At 36.8% G+C, this 26,769-nt stretch overlaps 1 protein-coding gene across 1 annotated transcript in view; it reads right to left on the minus strand.

Annotated features, from left to right (window-relative positions):
- The window catches only part of MEIKIN (meiotic kinetochore factor), an 89,921-nt gene extending 70,123 nt beyond the window's left edge, over window positions 1-19,798 (minus strand). The window contains exons 1-6 of the mRNA XM_047076008.1: window positions 19,651-19,798; window positions 19,418-19,505; window positions 18,959-19,046; window positions 17,024-17,084; window positions 13,038-13,175; window positions 6,286-6,405 (exon numbers count right to left, since the gene is read on the minus strand). Of these exons, the coding sequence (XP_046931964.1) occupies window positions 6,286-6,405; window positions 13,038-13,175; window positions 17,024-17,084; window positions 18,959-19,046; window positions 19,418-19,505; window positions 19,651-19,783 (628 nt within the window). The 5' untranslated portion in view covers window positions 19,784-19,798. The remainder of the gene's footprint in view (window positions 1-6,285; window positions 6,406-13,037; window positions 13,176-17,023; window positions 17,085-18,958; window positions 19,047-19,417; window positions 19,506-19,650) is intronic.
- Window positions 19,799-26,769: the final 6,971 nt, after the last annotated feature.

Here is a 26,769-nt window from a genome sequence, read left to right on the forward strand (position 1 = left end):
CACCAGTGCAGAGCCGGATGCAGGGCTCGAACCCACAAAGCCGTGAGATCGTGACCTGAGCTGAAGCCATACAAAGAGACATATCTAGAAAAAAATGTCATTATGCCTGATGTAAGAAAAAGTACTGCCTATGTTCTCTCATAGGATTTTTATGATTTCAGGCCTCACATTTAGGCCTTTAATCCATTTTGAGTTTGTGTATGGTATAAGAAAGTGGTCCACTTTCATTTTTTTGCATGTAGCTATCCAATTTTCCCAGTACCATTTATTGAAGAGGCAGTCTTTTCCCCCATTGTATCTTCTTGCATTCTTTGTCACAGATTAATTGACCATATAAGCATGGGTTTATTTCCAGGCTCTCTATTCTGTTCCATTGATCTATGTGTTTATTTTTGTGCCAGAACCATGCTATTTTGACTACAGCTTGTAACATATCTTGACATCTGGAAGTGTGACATCTCCAGCTTTACTATTTCTCAATATTGCTTTGGATATTTGGGCTCTTCTGTGGTTTCAAACAAATTTTAGACTTATTTGTTTTAATTCTGTGAAAAATGCTATTGGTATTTTGATAGGGATTGCACTGAATCTTCAAATTGTTTGGGGTAGTATGGACATCTTAACAATATTAATTCTTCCAATTCATGAGCACTAAATACCTTCTCATTTCTCTTCAATTTCTTTCATCAGTGTTTTACAGTCCTCAGAATACAGGTCTTTCACCCCCCTGGTTAAGTTTATTCCTAGGTATTTTATTATTTTTTGCGCAATTACACATGGAGTTGTTTTCTTAATTTCTCTTTCAGCTACTTTGTTATCAGTGCACACAAATGCTATCAATTTCTGGATATTAATTTTGTATCCTAAAACTTTACTGAGTTTATTTATTACTTCTAATAGTTTTTTGGTAAAGTCTTTAGGGTCTTCCGTGTACAGTATCATGTCATCTGCAAACAATGATAGCTTAATTTCTTCCTTATCAATATGGATGTCTCATTTCTGTTTCTTGTCTGACTGCTGTGGCTAGAATGTCTAGCACTATGCTGTAGTGTTAGAAAAGTAGTAAGACAGGACATCCTTATCTTGTTCCTGATCTTAGAGGAAAAGCTCTCAGGTTTTAACCATAGAGTATGATATTAACTGTGCTTTTTTTTTTCTTTCATAGATGGCCTTTATTATGTTGAGGTATGTTCTCTCTAAAGTCACATTAGGGAAAGTTTTTTTTTTTTTTAATCATGAATGGATGTTAAATTTTGTCAAATGCTTTTTCTGCATCTACTGAGATAATCATGATTTTTATCCTTCATTTTGTTGATGTGGAGTATCATGTTGATTGTGATATTGAACCATCCTTGCGTCCCCAGAATAAATCCCACTTGGTACTGGTGAATGATCCTTTTAATGTATTGTTGAATGTGGTTTGATAATATTTTATTGAGGATTTTTAAATCTATGTTCATCAGGGATTTTGAACTGTAGTTTTCTTTTCTCTCTCTCTCTCTCTCTGTCTCTCTCTATTGGTGTATTTGTCTGGCTTTGGTATCATGGTAATGCTGGCCTTATGGAATGAGTTTGGAAGCTTTCCTTCCTCTCTCTCCTATTTTTTTGGAATTGTTTGAGAAGAATAAGCATTAACTCTTCTTTAAATGTTTTTTAGAATTCACCTGTGAATCCATCTAGTCCTAGACTTTTATTTTTTGGTAGTCTTTTGTGTACTAATTCAATTTTGTTATTACTAATGGTTTCTTTAAGATTTTCTATTTCTTCCTGATTCAGTCTGTTAGATTGTGTGTTTCTAGAAATTTATCCATTTCTTCTAGGATGTCCAATTTTTTGGCATATAATTTTTCAAACTACTCTTACAATCTTATATTTATGTGGTGTCAGTTGTTACTTGTCCTCTTTCATTTCTGGTTTTACTTATTTGGGTCATTTCTCTTTTTGTCTTGAAGAGTCTGCCTAAGGACTTATCAATTTTATTTGTTTTCAAAGAACCAGCTCCTGCTTTTGTTGAACTGTTCTATTGGTTTTGGTTTTTGTTTTAGTCTCTACGTCATTTATTTCTGCTCTAAACTTTATTATTTCCTTCTTTCTACTCACATTGGGCTTTGTTTGTTCTTTTTTCTATTTCTTTTTGGTTTAAGGTTAGATAATTTTTTTTAATGTTTATTTATTTTGAGAGAGAGAGAGAGAGAGGGAGATCGAGCAAGCACACAAAAGTGGGGGAGGGGTAGAAAGAGAATGATAGAGAGAATCCCAAGCAGCCTCTGTGCTGTCAGTGCAGAGGCCCATGCAGGACTCAACCCCATGAACCAGGAGATTGTGACCTGAGCTGAAATCAAGAGTTGGATGCTCAACCGAGCTACCCAAGTGCCCCGGTTTATAAACAGATATATAATTATAAATAAATAGATAATTTATTTGAGCTTCTTCTTGTTTCTTCAGGTAGGCCTGTATCATTATATATTTCTCTCTTAGAATTGCTTTTTATGTGTCTTAAATGTTTTGGACCATTACATTTTCATTTTCTTGTGTCTCCATGTAATTTTTGATTTCCCCTTTGATTTATATGTTGACCCATTAGTTGTTTAGTATTATGTTGTTTAGCCTCCACATGTTTGTGCTTTTTCCAGTTTTTTTTCTTATGATTCACTTCCAGTTTTATACTGCTGTGGGAAGAAAAGATGCATGGTATAAATTCAATCTTCTTAAATTTATTCAGACTTGCTTTCTGGCCTAACATTTAATCTATTCTAAAGAATTTTCCACATGCCCTTGAAAAGAATGTACATTCTGTTGTTTGGATGAAATGTTTTGTATATATCTGTCATACCATCTGGGGTAATGTGTCATTCAAAGACACTGTTTCCTTATATATATATCTTTTTCAATTTTTTTTCAAATTTATTTCTGAGATAGAGCATGAGTGGGGAAGGCACAGACAGAGAGGGAGACACAGAATCTGAAACAAAATCCAGGTTCTGAGCTGTCAGAACAGCTGACAGGTTCCAAACTCATGAACTACAAGATTATGACCTCAGCCAAAGTTGGACACTCAACCGAATGAGCCACCCAGGCATCCCTCCTTATATATATTTTTTAATGTTTATTTATTTTTGAGAGAGAGAGAGAGGGAGAGGGAGAGAGGGAGAGAGAGAGAGAACATGTGAGGGTCAGGGAGGGGCAGAGAGACAGAGAGACCAAGAATCCAAAGCCGGCTCTGTGATGACAGCAGAGACCCTAATCCCAGGCTCCAACACACAAACCATGAGATCATGACCCGAGCCAAAGTCGGACACTTAACCGACTGAACTACCCAGGAACTCTGACACTGTTTCCTGATTGATTTGCTACCTGGATGATCTGTCCATTAATCTAAGTGGGGTGTTAAAGTTCCCTATTATTATTGTATTACCATCAGTTTCTCTCTTTATGTCCATTAATATTTGCTTTATGTATTTAGGTGCTCCAATATTGGGTGCATAGATATACACAACTGTTATTGTCTCATTGGGTTGATCCCTTTATAATATGCAATGCCTTTCTTTGTCTCTTATTACAGTCTTTGTTTTAAAAAGTCTTTTTGTCTGATATAAGTGTTGCTACCCTGGAGTTTTTTTTTTAATTTCCATAAGCATGGTAAATGTTTTTCCATCCCTTCATTTCAGTCTGTATGTGTCATTATGGCTGAGATGAGTCTCTTGTAGGCAGCATATAGATATGTCTTGTTTTTTAATCCACTCTACCACCCTATATCTTTTTATTGGAGCATTTAGGAAAAGGCTAAAATTCTTAATAACTAATGTACTTAGAAATGGAGGGTAGGGGTACCTGGGTGGCTCAGTTGGTTAAGCGTCCGACTTTGGCTCAGGTCATGAACTTGCGGTTCGTGAGTTCAAGCCCCACATCAGGCTCTGTGCTGACAGCTTGGAGCCTGGAGCCTGCTTCGGATTTGTGTCTCCCTCTCTCTCTGTTCCTCCCCAGCTTCCACTCTGTCCCTCTCTCTCTCAAAACTAAGTAAAAATTTAAAAAATTAAAAAAAAAAAAGAAATGGAGGGTAAAGAATAAAAAAACAGGTGAAAAAATGGGGAAAAGTCATGAAAAGAAAATTTACACATACATGCACACACACACACACACACACAGAAAATAAAAATAGCCTTCAAACATATGAAAAATATTTAAGCTCACATAAAGTTAGGGAAATGCAAACTAAAATAACACTGAGATACCATTTCTCACCTATTAGAGTAGCAAAAATTTTTAAATATGACAATATATTTTGTTGGTGAGGGTATGAGGAAACAGGATATGAGAATATGTTGATGGGAATGCAAACTGGTATAATCTTTCTAGAGGAAAATCTGGCAATACGCAACAAAACTATATATCCACTTACCTTATGACCCAGCATCCTACTTCTGAAAATCTATCTTTACGATATATTTTCATATTATTGATGGAATAAGTTTGTTCATTTACACACTGTTTGTAGTGGCAAAATACTGGGGGGAAACCCTAGATATCTAATTCATAGGAGAGTACTTAAATAAACAAAAATACATCCATACAGTGGAGTACCATGCAGCTATTGAAAAAACATGAGGAAGAGCTCCTTAAAACTAGCTGGAGTGATTTCTAATACATACTAATATGTGGAAAAAAAAACAAAATAAAAAAGTATATATAAATATGCTAACCTTCATGCACGAAAGAAGAGGATATAGGGCACCTGGGTGGCTCAGTTGGTGAATATCAGATTTTGGCTCAGATCATGATCTCACGTTTTGTGAGTTCAAGCCCTACATTGGGCTAGCTGTTGTCAGTGCAGAGCCCACTCTGGACCCTCTGTCCCCCACTTCTCTCTGCCCCTCCCCTGCTTGTGCTCTTTCTCTCAAAAATAAATGAAACATTCAAAAAAAAAAAAAAAGGAAATAAAGAAGAGGATATAAGAAAATATATACAAAAGAAATATAAGAAAGATAAACCATAAGGGTTGGGTGGGAAAGGGGTAGAAAGAAGAGGGGAATAGGATCAGGGTAGCAGGAAGGAGAAGTGATGCTTTCCTGAGAACATATATATATTTTATAGCTTTGACTCTTAGAACCATAGCAATGTTTCACATACCTTCACATAGCCCCTTCTCCCCAAATAAAGAAACAAATCAGGATGGAAAACCAAAAATTGAATCTGACACTAGCAAATCAGTCTAACTATACTCCAAGTGATTAACAAAATGCACTGAAATATATATAACCTATATAACTTTGTGTATGCTTGAATTATATAAATAAGTAAATAAAATATTGTATTTTAACACATAAAATAAATATTCATGAGTTAATACTGCTATAAACAACTGAATAAATAAACAGCAGAAAAGATACAATTCTTTTACAGTAGAATTTCAATTAGTGAATGTAGCAGGGAAGCAAAAAATAGAAACTCACCATTAAACAAACACCAGCATAATAACTGTTATAGTCAAGTTCCTCTGATGAATACTAATATCGGTGAATGAAAATTTGAGGAGAAACAGGATTTATAGGGTCTCAAACTATCTTCTCTGGATATTTATTAACCACAAAGGCAAACTAGTAACTTAACTATTCAGAAAACCACAGACACCACCTTAATCAAGTGATGAAGTTTAGTATCACCAGTAATATGATATACTGACATCAAGAATTTAATACAATGTACTGAAAAAGGCATAACATCATTTCTGCAGTGTTCTTTAAAACATTGTATAAGCTCATTCTAATCATAAGAAAACATTAGACAAATTCAAAAGTGAGGGACGTTCTATAAAATAACTGATGAGTAATCTTCAAAAGTACCAAGATTATGAAAAACAAAGACTGAGAAACTGTTACAGACTGTAGTAGACTAAGGAAGAAGTAACAATCAGATGCAATGTTTGATCCTGAAACACAAGAAAAGAGATTGGTGGAAAAACTGGTGAAATGCAAATAAGGTTTAATTAGTAGTTTTATGCCAGTGTTAATTTTCTGATTCTGATCATTGTACTAATGTTATATAAGACAGCATTAGGGAAAGCTGGGTGAGATGTATATGGGAATTCTCTATTTTTGCAACTTTTTTGCAAGTCTAAAATTACTTCAAAATAAAAGTTATAAAACAGGAGACCCCTATGTTATTTGTAGCCAAAGATAATGCTAATTGATAAACTTAGCTATAAATCATTCAAAAAATTACTTTGTTTTTCTGATATAGATGAGGGTTTTCCTCTGTGACATAAGAAAAAAGAATGTGAAAACTCACCTAAAATTGCAGAGAGGTCTGAAAACTGTGGTACCTTCTCTATTGCTATTGCTTTACTGGTATCCAGAAGAGTTGAATTCTTGCATTGCATATGTTCTTCCAACCTGGGACATTTCCAATCTAAAACAGCAGGCAGAAATGGCACACAACTTTGAACAACAGCACACAAGTAGTAGGTTACCTCCCCCAACTCCAAAGGTCCCAGCCATACTAAGCTGTGGCAATTAAAGATTTGGGTAAGACAGAGAAAAGAGACAAGTCTTGATGGCATCAGAATAGTAAATATTCTTTGGCCTATTTCAGTACTGTAACCTACTTTCTTTCATGGATTTTTGGCCCATAAACATTATTGACATAAGAGACAGACAGCATACCTACGAGGTTCCTTTTAATATTTTATGTATAAATTATACCTACGTCCCATTAAATAACATGCTAGTATTACTTGATGTCAGTTTTAAACTTTCCATTAACTTCCCACTACACAAGAATGAGGTTATTCTCTCTTACATCCCTGTCCCCACCTTTTCCACACTTCCCATTATCCTGATATTATATTACGTATTTAGTTAGATCAATATTCGGTATAGACATTATAATAATAAATTGCCATAAAAAGGCTATTTACTCTTGTACACTATAACAATCATTTCTACCCCCTGGAGTCAGTCAGTCTTTTTTGTTAGTTTAGGTTTCTCTGTATTTTACATCTATTTAATCCCAAACTTTACCAAGTTCTATAAATTCATCCTTTTCATTCCATTCTCTAGTGTTCTAAAGTTTCACAATGCTTCATCTTGGTGTTTTTCATCTATTGTGGTAGGCACAGTGTGACCCTTTTAACACAGAAATCATATTCTTTAATGCTAGGAAACTGTTCTTGCATTATAGCATTGGTAATTTTCCTCTTGTTTCTTTCACCATCTTTGTCTGAAACTGCTTTCATTTGATATTGGATATCATATACTCCTCCACTAACTTATCTCTGTTGAGTAGCAACCTTTCATCTTTATTTTCCTTTTTTTTCCTCCTCAACCCTAATTTCTAATCCTTCTACTAAATTTCTCTCTGCTATTGCATTCATGATCTGAATATTCCCTTTTTCATAGCACCCTATTCTTATTTAATGAACACAATATACATTTTATGTCAGTGAGACTATTTTTTCAATATATTTTTTTCTCCTTGTGTTTCTATTTCTGCTTGGTTCCTTTTCTTAACTTTTAATTTTTAATTTTATTGTGGTAGGAACACTTAACATCAATCTACCCTCTCAAATTTGTAAGTGTACAATATTGTTTAGTATAGTGTATCACAGTGTTGTATAGCAGATCTCTGGAACCTATTCATCTTACAAAACTGATACTTAATACCTGTTGAATAGCAGCTTCCCATGTCTATCTCATTCTAGGCCAGGGCAACCAACATTCTACTCTCTAATTCTATGAATTTGACTATTTTAGATATCTCATGCAAGTGGAATGATACAGTATTTATCTTTCTGTTACTGGCTTATTTTACTTATCATAGTATTCTTAAGGTTCACCCAGGTTGTTGCATATGGCAGGACCTCCCTTTAAGGCTGAATAATATTCCATCATCTGCATATACCATATTTCTTTCATCCATTCATAAATCAATGAAAACATAGATGGTTTCCACATTTAGCTATTGTGAATAATGCTGAAATAGATATGGGGCGCAAACATCTCTTTAAGATCCTGATTGCAATTACTTTGGATAAATATCCACAAGTAGGATTGGTGAATCACATTGTAGTTCTATTTTTAATTTTTTGAGGAACCTCTACACTGTTTCCCATAGCAGTTGCACCATTTACAGTCCAAACAACAATGTACAAGTGTTCCAATTTCTCTACATCATTGTCAACACTTATTTTTTTGTTTATTTATTTTTGAGAGAGAGACAGATCATGAGTGGGGGAGGGACAGAGAGAGAGAGACAGAATCTGAAGCAGGCTCCAGGCTCTGAGCCTGACGTGGGGTTTGAACTCATGAGCCGTGAGATCATGACCTGAGCTGAAGGTGGATCCTTAACCGACTGAGCCACCCAGGATGCCCCCCCACTTTTTTTAAAAATAATAATCATCCTAACAGGTGAGTTGACATTTCATTGTGGTTTTGATTTGCATATCCCTGATAATTAGTGATGTTGGCATCTTTTCATATACTTGTTGGCCATCAGTATATCTTCTTTGGGGAAATGTCTATTCAAGTCCTTTGGCCATTTTGTAACAGGGTTATTTGTTCATTTTTTTCCCCCTGAGTTATAGGAGTTTCTTATATATTTTTTAACATTAATCTCTTATCAGATAAGTGTTTTGCAAATATTTTCTCCCTTTTTGTATGTTGCCCTTTCACTCTGTTGTTTATTTTGCTGTGCAGGTTTTTAGTTTTATGTAATCTCACTTGTCTAACTTAGCTTTTGTTGCCTGTGCTTTTGGTGTTACATCCAAGAAATCATTAAGTATCATGAGGGTTTTCCCCTATGTTTTCTTCCATGTGTTTTATGGTTTCTGGTCTTATGTTTAAGTCTTTAATCCATTTTGAGTTGGGTTTTTTGTATGATGTAAGGTATTGGTCTTATTTCATCCTTTTGTAGGTGGAAGTCCAGTTTTCCCACACTTGATCTTAGACAAAAGGCCAAGAAGCGATGGAAGTCCAGTTTTCCCAACATTGTTTGTTGAAGAGACGATTCTTTCCCCACTGTGTATTCTTGCCACCATTGTTTAAAATCATTTCTCTCTATTCTATTCATCTACATGTCTATCTTTATGCCAGTACCATACTGTTATAATATATTATAGTTTTGCAATATATTTTGAATTCAAAAAAGTGTCAATTTTCTGTATGGTTTTTCTATTTATTGAAAATGGGAGTAATGAAGTCTTCTTTACTGTATGGATGTCTATTTTTGCCCTCAGGTCTGTCAGTGTTTATCTGTTAGGTGCTTTGATGTTGAGTGCATATTTCTTTATATTTGTTACATGTTCCTGATTAATTGACCCTTTCATCATTATATAATGTCTTTGTGTCTTGTGATAGTTTTTGACTTAACGGATGTTTTATCTGATATAAGTAGAGCCACTCCTGATTTCTTTTGGTTACCATTTATATGGATTATCTTTTCCTATTGCTCCACTTTCAGCCTATGTGTGTCCTGAAATGTAGAGTCTTTTTTAGATAGCATATAGACCTTGTTTTTCAAAATCCATCCAGCCACTCTGTGTCTTTTGATTGGGGAATTTAAACCAGTTACATTTGAAGTAATTATTGATAGGGAAAGAATATTACTATTTTGTTAATTATTTTGTCTTATAGTTCTTTTACCCCTTTTCCTCTCTTGCCATCTTCATTTGTGTTTCATTGATTATTTTTATACTGATATGCTTTGACTCCTTTCTATTTTTTCTTTTGTGTATTTTCTATAGGCATTTCTAATGTGGTTACCATGGTGCTTATATAAAATATAGTCTTAACAATCTATTTTAATCAGATAGCAACTTCCATTATATACAAAAACTCTATACTTTTATTTCTCCCTTCACACACATTTTGTGTTACTGATGTTATGGTTTACATTTTTTTATGTTGTGTATCCATTAACATATTTTTATTTTTAATACCTTAGTCTTTTATATTAGAATTAAAAGAGATTTAAATACCACTGTTACAGTATTATTTTATATTTATCTATATACTTATTGGCAAGTTTTATATTTTCATATGCTTTTGTGTTGCTGTTTAGAGTCCTTTATTTCAACTTAAAGAACTCCTTTTACCATTTTTTTTTGTAAGGTGAGTCTAGTGGTAATTAACTCCTTCAGCTTTCGTTTAAGAAACTCCTTATCTCTGGGGCGCCTGGGTGGCTCAGTCGGTTGAGTGTCCGACTTCAGCTCAGGTCACGATCTCGCGGTCCGTGAGTTTGAGCCCCGCGTCAGGCTCTGGGCGGATGGCTCAGAGCCTGGAGCCTGCTTCCGATTCTGTGTCTCCCTCTCTCTCTGCCCCTCCCCCATTCATGCTCTATCTCTCTCTGTCTCAAAAATAAATAAATGTTAAAAAAAAAATTAAAAAAAAAAAAAGAAACTCCTTATCTCTTCATTTCTTTTTGGGTTTTTATTTTAACCACCTGGTGCTCATCAGGACAAATATACTCCTTAATCCCTATTACCTATTTCACCCATCCCTCACCCACCTGCCTTCTGGTAACTATCAGTTTGTTCTCTATAGTTAAGAGTCTGTTTCTTGACTTATCTTCCCCCCCCCCCCCCCGCCTTGTTCATTTGATTTGTTTCTTAAATTCCACTTATGAGTGTAATCACGTGGTATTTGACTTTCTCTGACTTATTTTGCTTAGCATTATACTCTCTGGCTCTATCCATATTGTTGCAAGTGGAAAATTTCATTTTTTATGGCTGAACAATATTCCATTGATGTTGTTTGTTTCTATTGATAGTTTTGCTGGTTGACAGTTTCTTTACTTCCACCACTTTGACAGATCATTCTACCCTTTGTGGCCTGCAAGGTTTCTGCTGAGAAACCCAATGATAGTTTAATAGGGGTTTCCGTGTACATATCAAGTTGCTTTTCTACTACTGCTTTCAAAATTAAAAAAGTAAAAATTATTAAACAGTCAAATTATTAAAAGTCAAAATTTGACTTTTGATAATTTATGAGTCCCTGTGTGGATTTACTTGGTTACCTTATCTGAGATTCATTGGGCTTCCTAGGTCTGCACGTGCATTTCCTTCCCCAAATTGGGTAAGTTTGCAGCTATTATTTCTGTGAATAAACTTTCTGGCAGGCTCTCTTTCTTTTTCCCTCACCCTCCTTTCAGCCCCTTACTCTTTCTCCCTATTCCTCCCTCTCTCATTTTCTTTCTTTTACCCTTATCCCTCCCTTCTTTCTTTTTCTCCCTCTCTCCCTCCCTCATCTCTTCGCCCTCTGAGACTCCTATAAAGTTTAAAGTTAAAAGTTGCTCTGTTTAATTGTATTCTATGAGTCTCTTAAGGTTTCCTCACACACCTTATTTGTTGTCAGTGGCCAATAGGCATCTAGAATATACCAGGTCCCATCAGCACTTTGAGACAATTGAGAAAGAAGTCATTCCCTTGGGTAGCACTCTGAGGCAGGCAAGAGACTAGCCAATCCTTTGGGAAGGTCCCAGAAAATTTACAACACTTCACGCATGGTTCAGTTCTTTTCTTCCCTAACCAGGGAGAAGATGGGACTTAGGGGTTTCCTGCCAATTCCTGTTGGCTTTGATATGGCTGGTCCCATACATGCCTGAGGTGCAGGAGTCCCTTTAACCAGTTTCAGATTTCTCACAAAGGGAAAAAGTCCATGTATTGCTGTTGAATTGGTGTGTCAATGGGGGGAAGAATGGATCAGGGCTTCTTATTCCAACATCTTGCTGATGTCACTCTCTCTATATTTTCCTTTGTTTTGATCACTATGTGTTTTGTTAGAAGACTTCCTCAGGAAGACTGATGATCCTTGGCTCTCCTCTTATTTAAGAGGGAGCCCTAAAAGGCTAAGTGGAATCTCTGGACTTGTTTGGGCTTGTCACAGAGTTGGTTTCAGTGCAGAGTGTTCTTGTCAGTTTCACTGAAGGGGTACTGAGGTCAGTATCTTTAGGTACTTTCTTTATGGTTGCTCAGATTTGTTAGGAAAGAATCTTCCATTCTCCTGCCTAGAAAGTTCAAGTCTGGGTGCTAGTATTTTGGAAGCTGAGCAGAGAAATGGGATGTTGGGTTGGGATGGGAATAGGCATTAGTCGAGAAGGTCTCACAATTCAGATGTACATTTTCATTTAATTTCCCCTCTTCTTCATTCAGTACAGTATCTGAGACAGTTGCCTTTTATGTATAATAACCCCCAAATCTCATTGGCATGAAATGAAAGCATTTACTTCTTATTCCCATGTGTACTGGTTGGCTCAGGCAGGTCTGCTTCAGATTACAGACCCGCTGATCAGATGGGGCAGCTCCCTGCAGTCTGCAGGTTGTCTGGGACTATTCTGTCCCATACCTCTCATTCTGGGGTCCCCACAGGGGAGGCAGAAGCTAATTAGGATATATTTATCTCACAATGTTAAAAGTTTTAAGAGGACAAGCCCAACCATTTAAGCATATTTCAAAGATCTGTTTATATCTTATTGCCCAAAGCAAGTCACATTTCCATTACTGTACCAAAGCCAAACAGGGAGAAAGTTCATTCCACCACTACAAGGATATGGCAAGGGTGTGAACATATGATACTACTCCAGGGGAATGAGTAATTGGGATCAGCATTTCAAATTCCACGATCCTTGCTATTAACAGTGCCTAGTATCCTCCATTCCAGAGTTCCTCAGTTTCAAAATACCCAAAAGAATAAATCTCCATGCTCTATTTAAGTAAGTAAGTAGTCACCACATCTTCTACATTTCAGATATATCTTTTTACAAGTATTGGGGCATCCAAATTGTGAGCTTCTCTGGGATACTATAATGCAAATTGGCTTGTTTCTGGGTCATTCCCTAATGTCTTCATCCTTTTCTTATCTGGTGGCTTTTGATGTACAGTCCTATGTGACTGAGCCTGGAATACGGTGGATAGTGAGCGAGGGCAGGAGGTTTTAATGAGGAAGACAAGTATACCTTCTCAAAAGGAACATTATTCATTGGAGGATTTGTGGACAAAGGAACAATTTCTATAGTGGGTCAGCTTAAGGTTGAAATTGTTTTCTCACCTAAATAATCTGATCCTCTGAAGAGTTCAGGTGATGGGAAACTACTTAAACTCTCTTCAAAACTCTTGCATTCTGTGTAAGAGTCTGTGAATGAATAGCTCAGAAGAGAACTAGAAATATCATGCTGCAAACTTTGTCCTATAGAATAAACAAACAAAAAAGGTAAAATGTTTCAACAGTAAACACACTCAAAATCCTAAGAATTCAAATATGCAGAAATATACATGCAGTTTTATAGAGAATGTAAAATTACTTATATAAATGACTGAAAAAGCATACAATTGTACACCACTTTAACTTAAACCTTAGAAAATAACTTGTTTTTTATGTAGAAAAATGCATTATAATCTTTTCCATTGCTTTCCCAAGTTTTATAATTTATTCCTTATGCTCCTTAGCTTCAATTGTGATTTTTTACCCCAAAATACAAGTTTTATATACAAGTAACTCACTAACTGTAAACTAACAAGCTGAGAATAAAGGGTAATTCTAGTTATTCCATTTAAAAATCAATGAGCCTACATCACCAGAGAAATACAAATCACAACGAGATGCCATCTCACTCCTATCTGAAGGGCTAAAATTAACAACTCAGGAAATAACAGACGTTGGTGAGAATGCAGAGAAAAGGGAACTCTTTTGCACTGTTGGTGGGAATGCAAACTGGTGCAGCCACTCTGGAAAACAGTATGGATGTTCCTCAAAAAATTAAAAATACAACTACCCTACAATCCAGCAATGGCACTACTAGGTTATCCAAAGGATACAAAAATGCTGATTCAAGGGGGCACATGCACCCCCGTGTTTATAGCAGTGCTATCAACAATAACCATTTTGTGGAAAGAGCCCAAATGTCCATTGAATGATGAATGGATAAAAAAGATGTGGTATATATATACATACCACATATATATATTCCATTATATATATATATATATATTCCATTATATATATATATATATATATATATATATATATTCCAATATATATATATATAATGGAATACTACTTGGTGATCAAAAATAATGAAATCTTGCCATTTGCAATAACATGGATGGAACGAGAGTGTATTATGCTAAGTAAAATAAGTCAATCAGAGAAAGACAAATAGCATATGATTTCACCTATGTAGAATTTAAGAAACACAACAAATGCACATATGGGAAGGGAAGGAAAAATAAGATAAAAACAGAGAGGGAAGCAAACCATAAGACACTCTTAAATACAGAGAACAAACTGAGGGTTGCTGGAGGGGAGGGTGGGTGAATGGGCTAAATGGGTGATGGAAATTAAGGAGGGCACTTGTTGGGATAAGCAACGGGTGTTCTATGTAAGCGATCAATCACTGGGTTCTGCATCTGAAACTGATACTACACTGTATGTTAACTAACTTCAATTTAAATAAATAAATTTTAAAAAAGGATACAACCAGTTGTAAATTAGAGACTATTTTCTATTTCCTTATATCTTTCACACATCAACTTTATAAATCTAGTAACCAAGGACATATATTGTGTATTTAAACTACAATTTTACAAAATAATAATTATGGTTAGTTTATTTTCTCTAAACAGAGTATAAAACTCATTCAACAAGCATTTGAAATTATATGATGTCCCAAATATGGGATAGGAACATAAAAGGTAGTGCTTATTCTCAACAGCTTTAGATCCAAGAGTAACAAAAGCAATTATACTGCTGTTTTAAGTCCTGATAGAAGTATACAAAAAGTGCCACAGAACTTCCAAGAAAAAACAACTCATATACAAAGAAGAGGGGTCAGGAGAGGCTTCCCAGTAGAGACAGCACCGGAATTTTTTTTTTTTCTTGAAGAACAAGTAGATATTAACCAGGCAAAAAAGAAGGACGTAAGGAAAAGCATTTGTTGGGCAGCTCCCTTGCTCTTTTGCACTATATTCTAGAAAATATTTCTCTATTCTATTTTCTAGCTAGCTAATTTGATTTTGAGCTGAATTCATTTCAATATTAGGCTCAATTACTGAGTTTTTAAATTTGATGATATTTTTAGTTTCCAAGGACCATTAATTTTTTAAAATAGGACTGTTGTATTATGGATCCAGGGGCCTCTTGTCTTTAAAGAGGTATTTAGTTTTTCTCTAGTTCTTCAAGCGTTACTCTGTTTGCTTGATTTATTGCCTCTCTTCTGTGTCACTGGTTTTATTCAAAGGTTTGGGTGTTCCTAGTTGTCTGTTCATATCTCTGCTTGAAAATATGTATTTTTACAGCAGTGTGTATAAATTCTGAAACAGCAGCCTAGCTCTGGAGATTTTTTAGAAGTGTAATGAGACATGCTGAGAACCCATGTTCTACATGGTGATGTCCTCCTGCAGTGTCAGGTACTGTGGGTAAAATGGGGCACTATTTTAATTGTCTGGCTACTGTACACACTAGAAGGCTCCTTTATCAGAATTTCCACTTCAGAGAGCCATACTACATCTTTATCCTGGGGTTAACAAGCATAATCTATCTCTTTTACCTTTTTCTCCCTCTGCTGTCCTTGTGGTAATCTGGATTTACTACAGACTCTCTTCTGCTTCTCACCCCAGTCCCAGCATTGATACTTAAGAACTAAACCCTCAGTTCACTTTCCTTAGGAGTAGTTCTCAGGGTTTATCCTGGCAGCATGCATTGTCAGCTGCCAATGTTTCCAAAATAAGCAAAGGATGAGGCAGAGGAACCAGGTCACATAGTGGCAAAATGCAGTGCTTAATCTATCTATCACCTTGACAATTCCTTCAGGGTCCTTTTTATTATAGGGGTTTTTTTTTGTTTTGTTTTGTTTTGTTTTGTTTTTTTTGCATTTATTCACCAACTATTTGGAATGTCTCTAGAGCTCTTATCTCTGCAGTGGTTTTTCTCTGCTCTTCAAATATTCTCAAATATTCAGCAATCTGATCTCATCTGCTTTTAAGAATTCCTCAGTATTTCTGGTGTGCTGATGGCATCCTTTCTTGTATTCAAAAATAACTTCAATTACACCAATATGTAGATGGCTCATAAATTTCTATCAGCAATAATCCATATCCAACTTGCCTATTTGGCATTCTACTTAGTCATCTTAAAAGCACCCATAACCTAATATATTAAAAACATAATTTATGACCTTTCCCTCAAACGAAATTTTTTTTTCAGTAAATGGCACCACCTTGTATCCAGTTATGCAAGCCAGAAACAGGTGTCATCTTTGATACTTCCATCTCCTTCATTCTTCATTTGCCAAATTCTGTCAGTTTCGTTTCCTAAAATGGTCATGAGCTAGGCTCACTTCTTCCCATTTTCAATGTCATCCTTTAGTACAAAGTGCCATCATTTCTCCCCTAAAATACTGTAATAACCTCCTATCTGGTCTATTTGCATCCATTCATGCTTCTTTCCATACTGTAGCCAAGGTGATCATATATCTTCCTAAGTAAAAGACTCCAGTGGCTTCCTGCTGCTCCAAATATAAACAGCTATATCTTTGACATGGCCTACAAGGCTCGGCAAGGCCTCTGTGTGTGTTCAACCTTGCCTTAATATTGCATTTACCCCTCCTTTCTGACCGACAACCACACTGGACTTCTTTCAGTTCATTGAACACGTAAGGCTTAATCCCAAGTTACGGTCTTTGCTATTCCCTCTGCCTGGGTGGCTCTTAACTCACCTCTTTGCATAGCTAATTTCTCCTTTTCTTCCAAACGCAATTCAATTGCTGTTCCTTCATAGAAGCTTTCCCTAATCTCTCCAGCTAAACTCAATTTGTTACATTCAAATCAATCTCTTTTGTAGCATTTATAACAATTTTAATTTCCTGGTGTGTACTTGAAAGCTATGAGGATGAGGTCCATTGCACAGGCAGATGGATTCACCTTGGACTAGGAGAAAGATACCTCTTCCACTAAGATGGGAAGATGAAGCAAAAATATAAATGGATGCTTATGTTCAGAAGAAAGAAAGTTGAGAGAGTTCATATCTGGCAGTCTTACCTGATACTAGCTCACTACTCGATGAACTACTGTCAACCTGGAGGTCATCAGTCATTGACTCCTAAGTGAAATAAGAATTAAAGGTATAGCACAAACTATGAGACTGAATATTTTTATATTTTATTATATCACATTGATTTGGTTACTTTGAAACGAAAAACTGAACTTTGTGTATCAGCTTCATATGTATAATAGATTCTTTCAGTTTCCTGATCACAGATGTAATCTGATATTTAATATTAAATCTAAAAATAAATACTGAAATATAATAATGTGGGCACATCTACAGAGTCAGCAATATACTAGTCAACTAACTACTGTAGGTTAAACCAGCACCTAGAAGGTGAACATTCTTCTGACCACCTAGGTAGGAAAAGTTTTTCTTTCTCTAGATAGGAAGGCAAAATAAATCAAAAGACTGATAAGTCTTGGGGCGCCTGGGTGGCGCAGTCGGTTAAGCGTCCGACTTCAGCCAGGTCACGATCTCACGGTCTGTGAGTTCGAGCCCCGCGTCAGGCTCTGGGCTGATGGCTCAGAGCCTGGAGCCTGTTTCCGATTCTGTGTCTCCCTCTCTCTCTGCCCCTCGCCCGATCATGCTCTGTCTCTCTCTGTCCCAAAAATAAATAAACGTTGAAAAAAAAAATTAAAAAAAAAAAAAGACTGATAAGTCTAAATAAAATATGAGAAATACAATTAAAGGCAAACAAATATAAAAGTATTTGTTATATATGTGTATAAAAGTGTAACTCCCTTCAACATATAACGAATAAACATTTCACCAAAAAAGAAACACAGATAGCCAATAAAATGAGAAAAAAAGTATCAATTTTACTAGTATTCAGAGAAATGGAAAATCAGGTAACATGTTACTTTTCATCTATCAAATATATGTGTTTTCAAATTATCAGATAAAATGGTGCCAACTGCCCAACATGAATTAAAAATGATTCAACCCTTGACCCACTGCAAAATTTTTTATCTTAGAGTGACAATTTGAGTGTACACAAAAAACTTCTGTGGTAGAATGCCCATTGATATCTAAAATGGCAAAACCTTGGAAACAATTTCAATCCTCCAACCACAGGAAAAAGTCGTACAAATTACAGTATATCTATAAGACAAAGCACTATGCAGACACTAAAAATCATATTTTTAGAGACCACTTAATGTTAGAGGAATATACAATCAGACAACAACTTTTAAATTTAAAAAAAGGCACAGAAAAAAAGGAATGTAGAAAAAATATATAAAAAGTAGAAGAAACTTTTTAAACACTTGTTTTTTTGGCATAGTCTGGATCATCTACAACGAACACTTAACAGTGTTAAAATCTGGGGTAAAATCCTTTAAAAAAATGCCTTTGTTGAAACTGCCCACCCCCAAAACACATGTTTTAGAGATATATGTAAGCTAAAGCACTGTAACATGACTATTTAATGCTAATGGTAGATGAGTCACAAGCAATTTTTAAAATCTGAGTTTCTCCAAACTACTGCTATGTATCTTTAAAATACTGTACAGAATCCATATTAAGTACAGTAGGTCAAGAAATTATATAATATACTAATGGTAACGAACACTGTTTCTAGTTGTTAATGGAAAGTCAAAAAGAAAACATGAAAATGACTTTGAAATGCTTTTAAGTGCTCCTCAACATAAGGGAGTTACTAAGAAAAACTTACATATACTCAGTAATGGGCATTTCTCAAATTTTTGTCAAGGGAAATTAAAAATTAAAAATGTGGCTATGAATCCACCAGAATCAGAAATTCAAAGCCCTGTCTAAAGAGAAAACACCAACGTTTATAAAAATGCTACGAAGCCATGTATTCTCTATTAAACAAAGACTATACTACATTTTAATCTGCAGGCGCATCAGTTACCGCTGGTCTCTGCTGTAAGTATACCCAAGGTCCGTAAGAGAAATATACATACACTCAATGGAGCAATCTTCTCATCCCAGGGCTCTTCACTAGTGCTATTTCCACGCAGGCTTTTCTGTCCTGTAACTCTTAACTGAGTGCTAACAAACAAACAACGCAATTAGTTTGCACGGTCAGGACTTGGCTTTCCACGTCTCTGTTCATACTGTTCAGAATCTGAAAGGCCATGTGGGGACGCCATTAAGAAAAAGACCCCAGTGGGTTAATTGTACCAATACCCAACTGATGGTGCGAATGCTTTCTGAAGATTTGAGCTCACTTGCTTTTAGGTAACTTGGCAAAACTGCTCTTTAAAAACTTCTGGGCCTATGTTGTGGGAGGAGCGAAATCACAGTATTCCACCTATTTTCTTCGTTGACTCTCGGAAGGAGAAGTTGGCTATTGGCAGAAAATGAGGATGAAAATTTTGAGGGGGGCCAGAGGCATGGGCTTGGCACTAGTGGCTACGCACCTCGGCGGCCTAGAGCGGCTAACTCCCCGCCCACTCCACTCGTCTTTCTCTGAGATCTTCGGCAAACAGGGCGCTTCTCCTTTTAGGCCTAAAAGAGGGCGGCATATTTCAGGGAGAAGCCCTGAGGCCCGTTTGCCGGCCTCGGGTTTCCCTGGGCCGAGGCCTAGCCGCCCCCGCCCTTCGCGTTTGCCGACCCCGAGTGCCGCTCCACAGGCTTGCCCACCCGGGCTTACAGTGCGCAGAGTGCCTTCTGTCTGGACCTGGAGGGGCCTCCGCCTTCACGGTGGGGCCTAGCTCCGGCGTCGGGGTTAGGTTGAGCCTCTGGCCAGCCCGCTTCTTGCGGGTATACACCCTTAGCGACCACATTGCCACCCTACCCCCAAGGCGTTAGGGGCCTCTTGGCCCTCCACAGCCTCTCTCGTCGCCTTCCGGAGGAAGCAAGCTAGGGTCTGAGTGCTTCAGCGTCAACGCACAGAAGCTGCCTGCGGAGCAGTATAACAAGAGCTGGGCGGAGAAAAGCCAACAGCCCACGGAACCAACTGCTACACTGGACTGACTGGAGCAGCCCGCCTCGCTCCCGCCTTTTTTTTTTTTTTTTTTTTTTTTTTATTTCGTCCAAGCCATGCGCTGGCTTCTGGGAAACGGAGTGACGTGAAGGCCGCCCCGCCCCCCTGGAGGTGGGGCGTCCGGGTATTTGGCGGTAGGCCCGCGTGGTTGCAGGTCCAGTGGCGCTGGCTGTCTCATCTCATGCTTGAAGAGAAACTTATGGGAAAAAGCCTTTTAATCTTCCTGGTGGTTGCAACCTTTGCTTTTTATTTTTCCCTTAATGTGTTGAGCTCATCACGTGCGTGCTACCGATGGCTTAGCCCATCTCATTATCAACATTGCATTAATGCCTCAGTAATGTTTTAGGTCTCCGAACATAGGGAGTCTTGGGGGGGGGGGGCCGGAGTGCGGTGGTCAGCCTGACTCAGTGCAGGGAAAGTCAGACAGCAACCAAAGCACGTTACCAGCAGAGAATATCCTCCTGAGCAATCAACCTCAGTTCTGGGGCCACCAGTTTATTGGGGAGCCATGGCATTTGAGAGTTAGCATTCAAAGACCTTGCTTCCAGGAGATTTCTTCTTAAGGATAAGAAGAATCCCTTCGCCCCATCCAGGAGCTATCTCCTGGACATCTGGGCAGCTTTATGGTCAAGGTAGAGAATTTCTTACCTCCTAGTGTCCTGGGGCTCAGCTTGTTTGCTCTGCCTCATTGCAGGAACGTAGGAATGACTTCCCTCTCTCCATACATCCTGGTTGAACCACCTGGCTGCATTTGATAAGCATATTGTGCATATAATAACCATCTTCATATTTTTAAAATGACATTTCACATTAAAAAATGCATTTGTAGATATAAATTACAAAAACTCAAAGACTTGTGATGTTCCAATATTGTATGTGTGACTATAGCACACATATAGCCACAATGTTTTCCTAATTAAATTCCTCTGAACTTTTTAAAATTTAAAATTTGCTCATAGAAAGTCACAACAATCGATTTAATATACAATTAATTATTAAAACTTAGCTTTATAAAGAACAGAAGGTAGGAATTCCTACCTAGTTAGATATAGTGCTTTGAGTCACTGAATCAATACTTACTTAGCACCTTAGTCTGTGTTAGGCATTCTGGTAGGTCCTGGGGATACAGAAGTGTGTTAGAAATGGTCCTTCAGTCTAGGATCTCAAAGTCTTGTTGCAACACAAAGCAATTATCATATTTCAACCTCCTTTCTTTAGTCACATCCATAACATGCTGACAAGCAGTCTCTAGTTTACAAGTCAGGTCTCCAGGCTCTCCTCTCTTCTTTGGAGGCTGTTGTGAAAAAAACTCAGAGTTCTTAAATGACTTGTGGGAGATGTGGATCCTTCCATGCTTTACACCTAGAAAGGGAAGAAACAATGAAAAAGGAAAAGAGCTTAAAGCAAAAGCTGATCTGTGCTTTGGTGTCCCTATTCCTTAATTGTCTCGCTATACTGATCTCCATTTACTGAAATGCCATCAAGTAAAGGTTTATGGAAGTTAATGCATAGGGTTTCAAAACTGGAAATAAACTTTGGAATGATTTCTTGAGCCAAAAGGGGTCCTTGAAGATGATCTAATTTACCCCTCATTTTGCAGCTGAGGAAACTACAGGTTAGGGAGGCTCGTTATGACAGACGATTGGCATAGGTGGCATGAGTCTCCTGGCATTTGGCTAGTGGGCTTGTCATGGCCCTGTGTTTCCTAACACATGGCTGGGAAAGGGGTCAGGGGAGCAAGGAAAGGAGTTTGAAGCCCTCAGTTGCAAGGGGATGAAAGATACTATAGACACACTTGGTCTGTTTAAAAAAAATTTTTTTAATGTTTTATTTTGGAGAGAGAGCGAGAGAGAGAGAGAGAGAGAAAGAGCAAGTGAGCAAACAGGTGAGGGGCAGAGAGAGAGGGAGACGCAGAATCCAAAGCAGGTTCCAGGCTCTGAGCTGTCAGCACAGAGCCTGACGTGGGGCTCAAACTCACGAACTGTGAGATCATGACCTGAGCCTAAGTCAGACCCTTAACTGACTGAGCCACCTAGGTGCCCTACACACTTGGTCTGTTTAAAGCTTCACCCAGTGCCAGCCTATAAAAGGGAAGGAGATGTGTCCCATACAAAAGGATGAGCAGAGACGTCTCAATTCAATTATCTCTCTGTATCTCCTCATTCTATCCCCAGATACACAAATGCCAGTGCAAGCATTCATCAAGTTAAATTGAACTTCTCCCGTTTCCCTTTGTACTCCTCCCATATCTAGACTCAGAATTCTGCTAGCAGTGTTTCAGTTCACACGATGGGTCACACGATGGGTTTGACTAGGTTTGGAACAGTTATGGAGAAACTAACTTCCATGGTAAAACAAATTCCAAATTTTGAAGAGATTTCTGAAGAAGTTTTTTTTTTTGTTGTTTTGTTTTGTTTTAAGTAGCTCTTTTGTGGGTTTAGCATTCCCTGGAGCCCAGATGCAATCCTTCTCTGTTTTCTTTTGGAGTGACTCACTGAGTTCTGTTTGTGTTACTAACCACAATTTTCAGGGTCTAACTGGAAACCAGTTTATTTCTGCTTACTTGACCAGACTGTACAAAACCACAGTGACAGAGGAAATGTATCTTCAGGTGTTGTGATCTTAATGCTATGCAACACATGAAAAACAGCCAAGGGGATTTTTCATTCAGTGGCTATTTCTTGAGCATCCTGTATGGGCTAGTCCTTCTGCACTGGGGCTATAACCTCAAGCAACTCACAGCGTGAGTGGGAGTGGGGCAGAGGGAATCTTCTCAGATAAAAGGATAACTGAGCTGTTCTAAGAGCTGCGTGGTGGCAGTTAGCAGAGCTATTAAAGGCTATGGCATTCCATGAAAGTGGGACCATATGTGCCACATGGAGGCACAGAAAAGCATGATGCTTTTAGGGCACTACATAAAGTGGTTGATAATGACTGGAACCAAGGCTCCAATGGAGGAAGCGCAGGAGTAGAGATGCTACGCCTTGTGTGCTGAACCAGGGAGTCTGAACTTTATCCTGGAAACTGGGAAGTCATGGAAGGAATATTAAGCAGGAGAGTGGCATGACCAGATTTTCAATTTAGAAAGATCACACTGACTAAAATGTGGATGGTGACATTTAAAGAAGCTGGGGTAGAAACAGGAAAACTAATTAAGAAAGAACAGTAATATTCCAGACAAGAGATGAGAATGGCCTGAACTATACTAATAGCCATTAGAATGGAGGAATAGATAATAGCAAATATACAGAGAAGGCAGAATCTGCATAACTTTAGGCATGGCAGAATGTACCATCTTAAGAAAGTATAACCATTAGCTTGTATATGGGTAAAAAACATGGAAATACTGTTTCAGGGGCATCACAATGGAAAATTTGAATACAGTTGTTCTTTTAAAAGTATAAAAATGATTTAAATTCAGTACACATTTAAATCCAGGACACACTTGGTAACAGAAAATGCACAAAGAAAAGGAGCACCTCAGGGGTGGGGGAGGACTGTAAATCTTTGGAGTTTGGGGACACTTACGGAGAGTGCAGAGTATGCTGACTAGTGGTAAAGTTTGATATAATGTTTACCATAAGCTCTATGATCAATAATTACTAATATACTAACATCAGGGGACTGTGCTATATAAATATATAAAATAGTAATTATAAGCAACTTTGAGAAACGAAAAAATCTTTATTTTTTACAAAAGTTTTCATAAATGCATTTTATATTTGATAGGCATGCTATTATAACAAAGCAACTAAAAAGATAATTACAGTTAAGATACTTGTATGCATATTTAAAAGGTAATATTTTAATTTCCTCAAGTTTTAAAAATTTAATGTAGAATAAGCAATTCTTCAAAAAATACCCCTTTTCCCCACCCCGTGCAATTGTTGCAATGACTTAGAAGGAAAATTAATCAGTCAAATGAAATGTCTAAAAGCCACCATCACCTCATCAGAACCTTTTCAGTTTGGGACAAGGTTTAGAATTGCTTATATTCCAGGTATTTATCTATTGCCTCTGGGTTATAACCATTCATTGTTCTAACTCAAGAATTTCTCATTTAGGGCTTTGTCCTCACTTGAATGCTAATCCCATTCTTAACTGCAGTTAATTGTAGAATCACAGAAAGGACTGTGCAGCATACTTGAGAGACAATTCAAATTATCAGGATCATTTTCTTTTCATGTTTATGCTTCCTTAAAATAAAAAAAACAGGCAAAAAAATATAGCAACTTAGCTCAACATATAATTTATCAATTTTATATATGATTATTCATTCTTTTTTCTCCTGAGATATTAAGCAAGTTTGTAAGTAGTCTGTTTTCATGCAAAAAATACAGTTTTCCATTGTTTACATTCATCTCATAGTATTTTGTATCCTAAATAACTATATCAACTTTGTGCTTTACACATTTGGAAAATGAAGAATAATCCATTTTCTTTACTGCAGAAAAAATAAAAGATTATCAGTTCTTAGATGGGTAATACAACCTAATTAAGTGCAAACTTCGAGTTGCTAAAACATTACCTGACTATAAAAATTGCAGTGGAAAGTTCTATTTTCCTCATGCTTGCAGTTTTACTCAAATGTAGAATGAAAGGTTAACTTGCTCATATGAGGGAGACATAGTATGTTTATTCCTTGAACTTCTGAGTCTGTGAGTCCCTAATAAATGTGGAACTAGGCCTCCATGCCACACCTGGTCAGAGTTTCCTCTCTCACCTGGGGGGAATCATAATACAATATAAAGATGTCTTTTATGGCAAAAGAAAAAAAAAGGTGTATATTCTATTTGAAAATATACACAGGATTGGCTTCTAAAATGTGAAAATTACTAATTTATATTCCTAATTACATTAATAATGTACATTTGAATGAAAAACAGATAAAAGGCCAAACATTTAGGAACATGATTTTTTAAAAAATAATTCATCTGTTATGTCTCTAGACTTCTGTCGGATCTGATGTCCACTACAAATGTGAACATCTTAAGTACATAGCCTTTTCCTATATTGGTTAAAGAGAAATACAAAAATTTTCCCCCCAAAATAAAGTTGGGGAATCTGAAGCAAGAGGGATTTTCCATTAACACATCTTGTTTTATTTCTTCTTTATTCAAAAATTCAGTGGAGTTAAACAGAGGAATAGATAAATGTACCTGCAGTATATTTAGGGCCCACCGTTTACTTTTCTCAGCACATTTGCTGTAACCTATTTATTGGCCCAAGTGTGGTGCTTTACACACAGATCAGGAAGGCCAGAAGAAACACAAGATCTTTAAAGTGAGAAAAACAAGAGATCTTTACCTGTCCATAATCAATCATATCTAACTACTATGAGGTAAAAATACAACCAAAATAAGTGTTACATTATTTGCTTATGTTATATTGTCCAAAATCCTTTTGAAAATAAGAGACAACTGAAATTTTTTTGAGTGGAAGGACAATGGGAGTCAGCTTCATTTTCTTCAAGATGTGAAGCTACTTGCCTTATTTTAAAAGAGTATGAATATCTAATTCAGATAATGATTTTCTCTTTTAGTCAAACATTAAATATAAAAAATTAATGCTATGTAGATATGGCCTTGGAAATTTTTAGAATTTATTTATTCAGAAATGCCTTTAAGAAGGAATATGCATGGAACTAGCTCATATACTAAAAGTCAGATTTGTAAGTGTAAGTAGAGGATCTGCGGACAGAAATATGCCAAAGGAATGTGTAAAGAATTGGATAAACGCATCAGATGAAGGTGTGATCCACTTTTGCCAATACTGAAATATAAGTGTATATAATCACTGATACAGATTCATCCAGTAGGCCCATGTGATGATGCAGTTTTTTAACCAATAGCATTTATTTACAGCTTGGATTTGCTCCAGGGGAAAGGAACTTCTGGACTGTGAATGCTTTCCCCATGTCTGCTTTCAGAGTCCTGTCTCTATAGAAGAAAACACTTGCCTAGGGATGGTTCCTTCTTCAGAAGCACAGTCTGTAGCTTGGAACCTAACTGCTGTCCATGCTGGGTTTTAATTATAAGAAATTGTTGGTACTCGGGTGCAAGGAGTGTCTAAATACATAATGCAAAAAAAGGAGGTTTCCATGGTTAAGCTTAAAAGCATTTAAAAAAAAAAAAAGCATTTAAAGATTTTTTGAATGGAATTATGCCCTATGAGATATTCATCTATGATGGATTTAAAAACTTTCATAGCGGTGTTTTGAAGAGGTACTTCAAAATTAAGTTGTTGAAAAACTGTTTTCTTTGGAAATAACATCCCTTCCTCCCCTTGTTCAGGATTACAGCCATATTTGGTTTCCCAGGCCTGGCCTGGACATACTATGAATGGGAGGCCTGAAGAGCCCAGCAAGGAATATAGGTACATTAATTGCTGTCTATCTTGAGAAATAATTCTGGGTTTCTTTTCCCAAGTCTTCCCCAAAGGTCCATTCATTGTAGAGTCAACAGACATCTTTTAGAATTCATGTGGTAAGAAGTCCATGGATATACACATTTTATCCTTGAAGTAGTCGTACATTTGTCTCTAAGTAGTTCCTGAATATTTTAATGAGCTTAATAAATGAGAAAATATGTTGAAAGATCTTTGTAAAATGTTATATAAATATAACATTTGTTTCAATAGTATCTGAAATCGCATTTTTCATGCATAAAAGTAAAAATGACAGGGAAAACTTGTTCACATCAATAAGAATTGTCATGTATAAAGAATCTGAATTTATGTAGAATGTGCATTATATCTTGTTTTAGCATGATTCTGTACACCTAATTT

The sequence above is a fragment of the Lynx rufus genome, unplaced genomic scaffold, assembly GCF_022079265.1.
Source record: "Lynx rufus isolate CCGP_SWC_20201006 ecotype Redwood Valley unplaced genomic scaffold, mLynRuf1.p SCAF_1, whole genome shotgun sequence".
Lineage (NCBI taxonomy): Eukaryota > Metazoa > Chordata > Mammalia > Carnivora > Felidae > Lynx > Lynx rufus.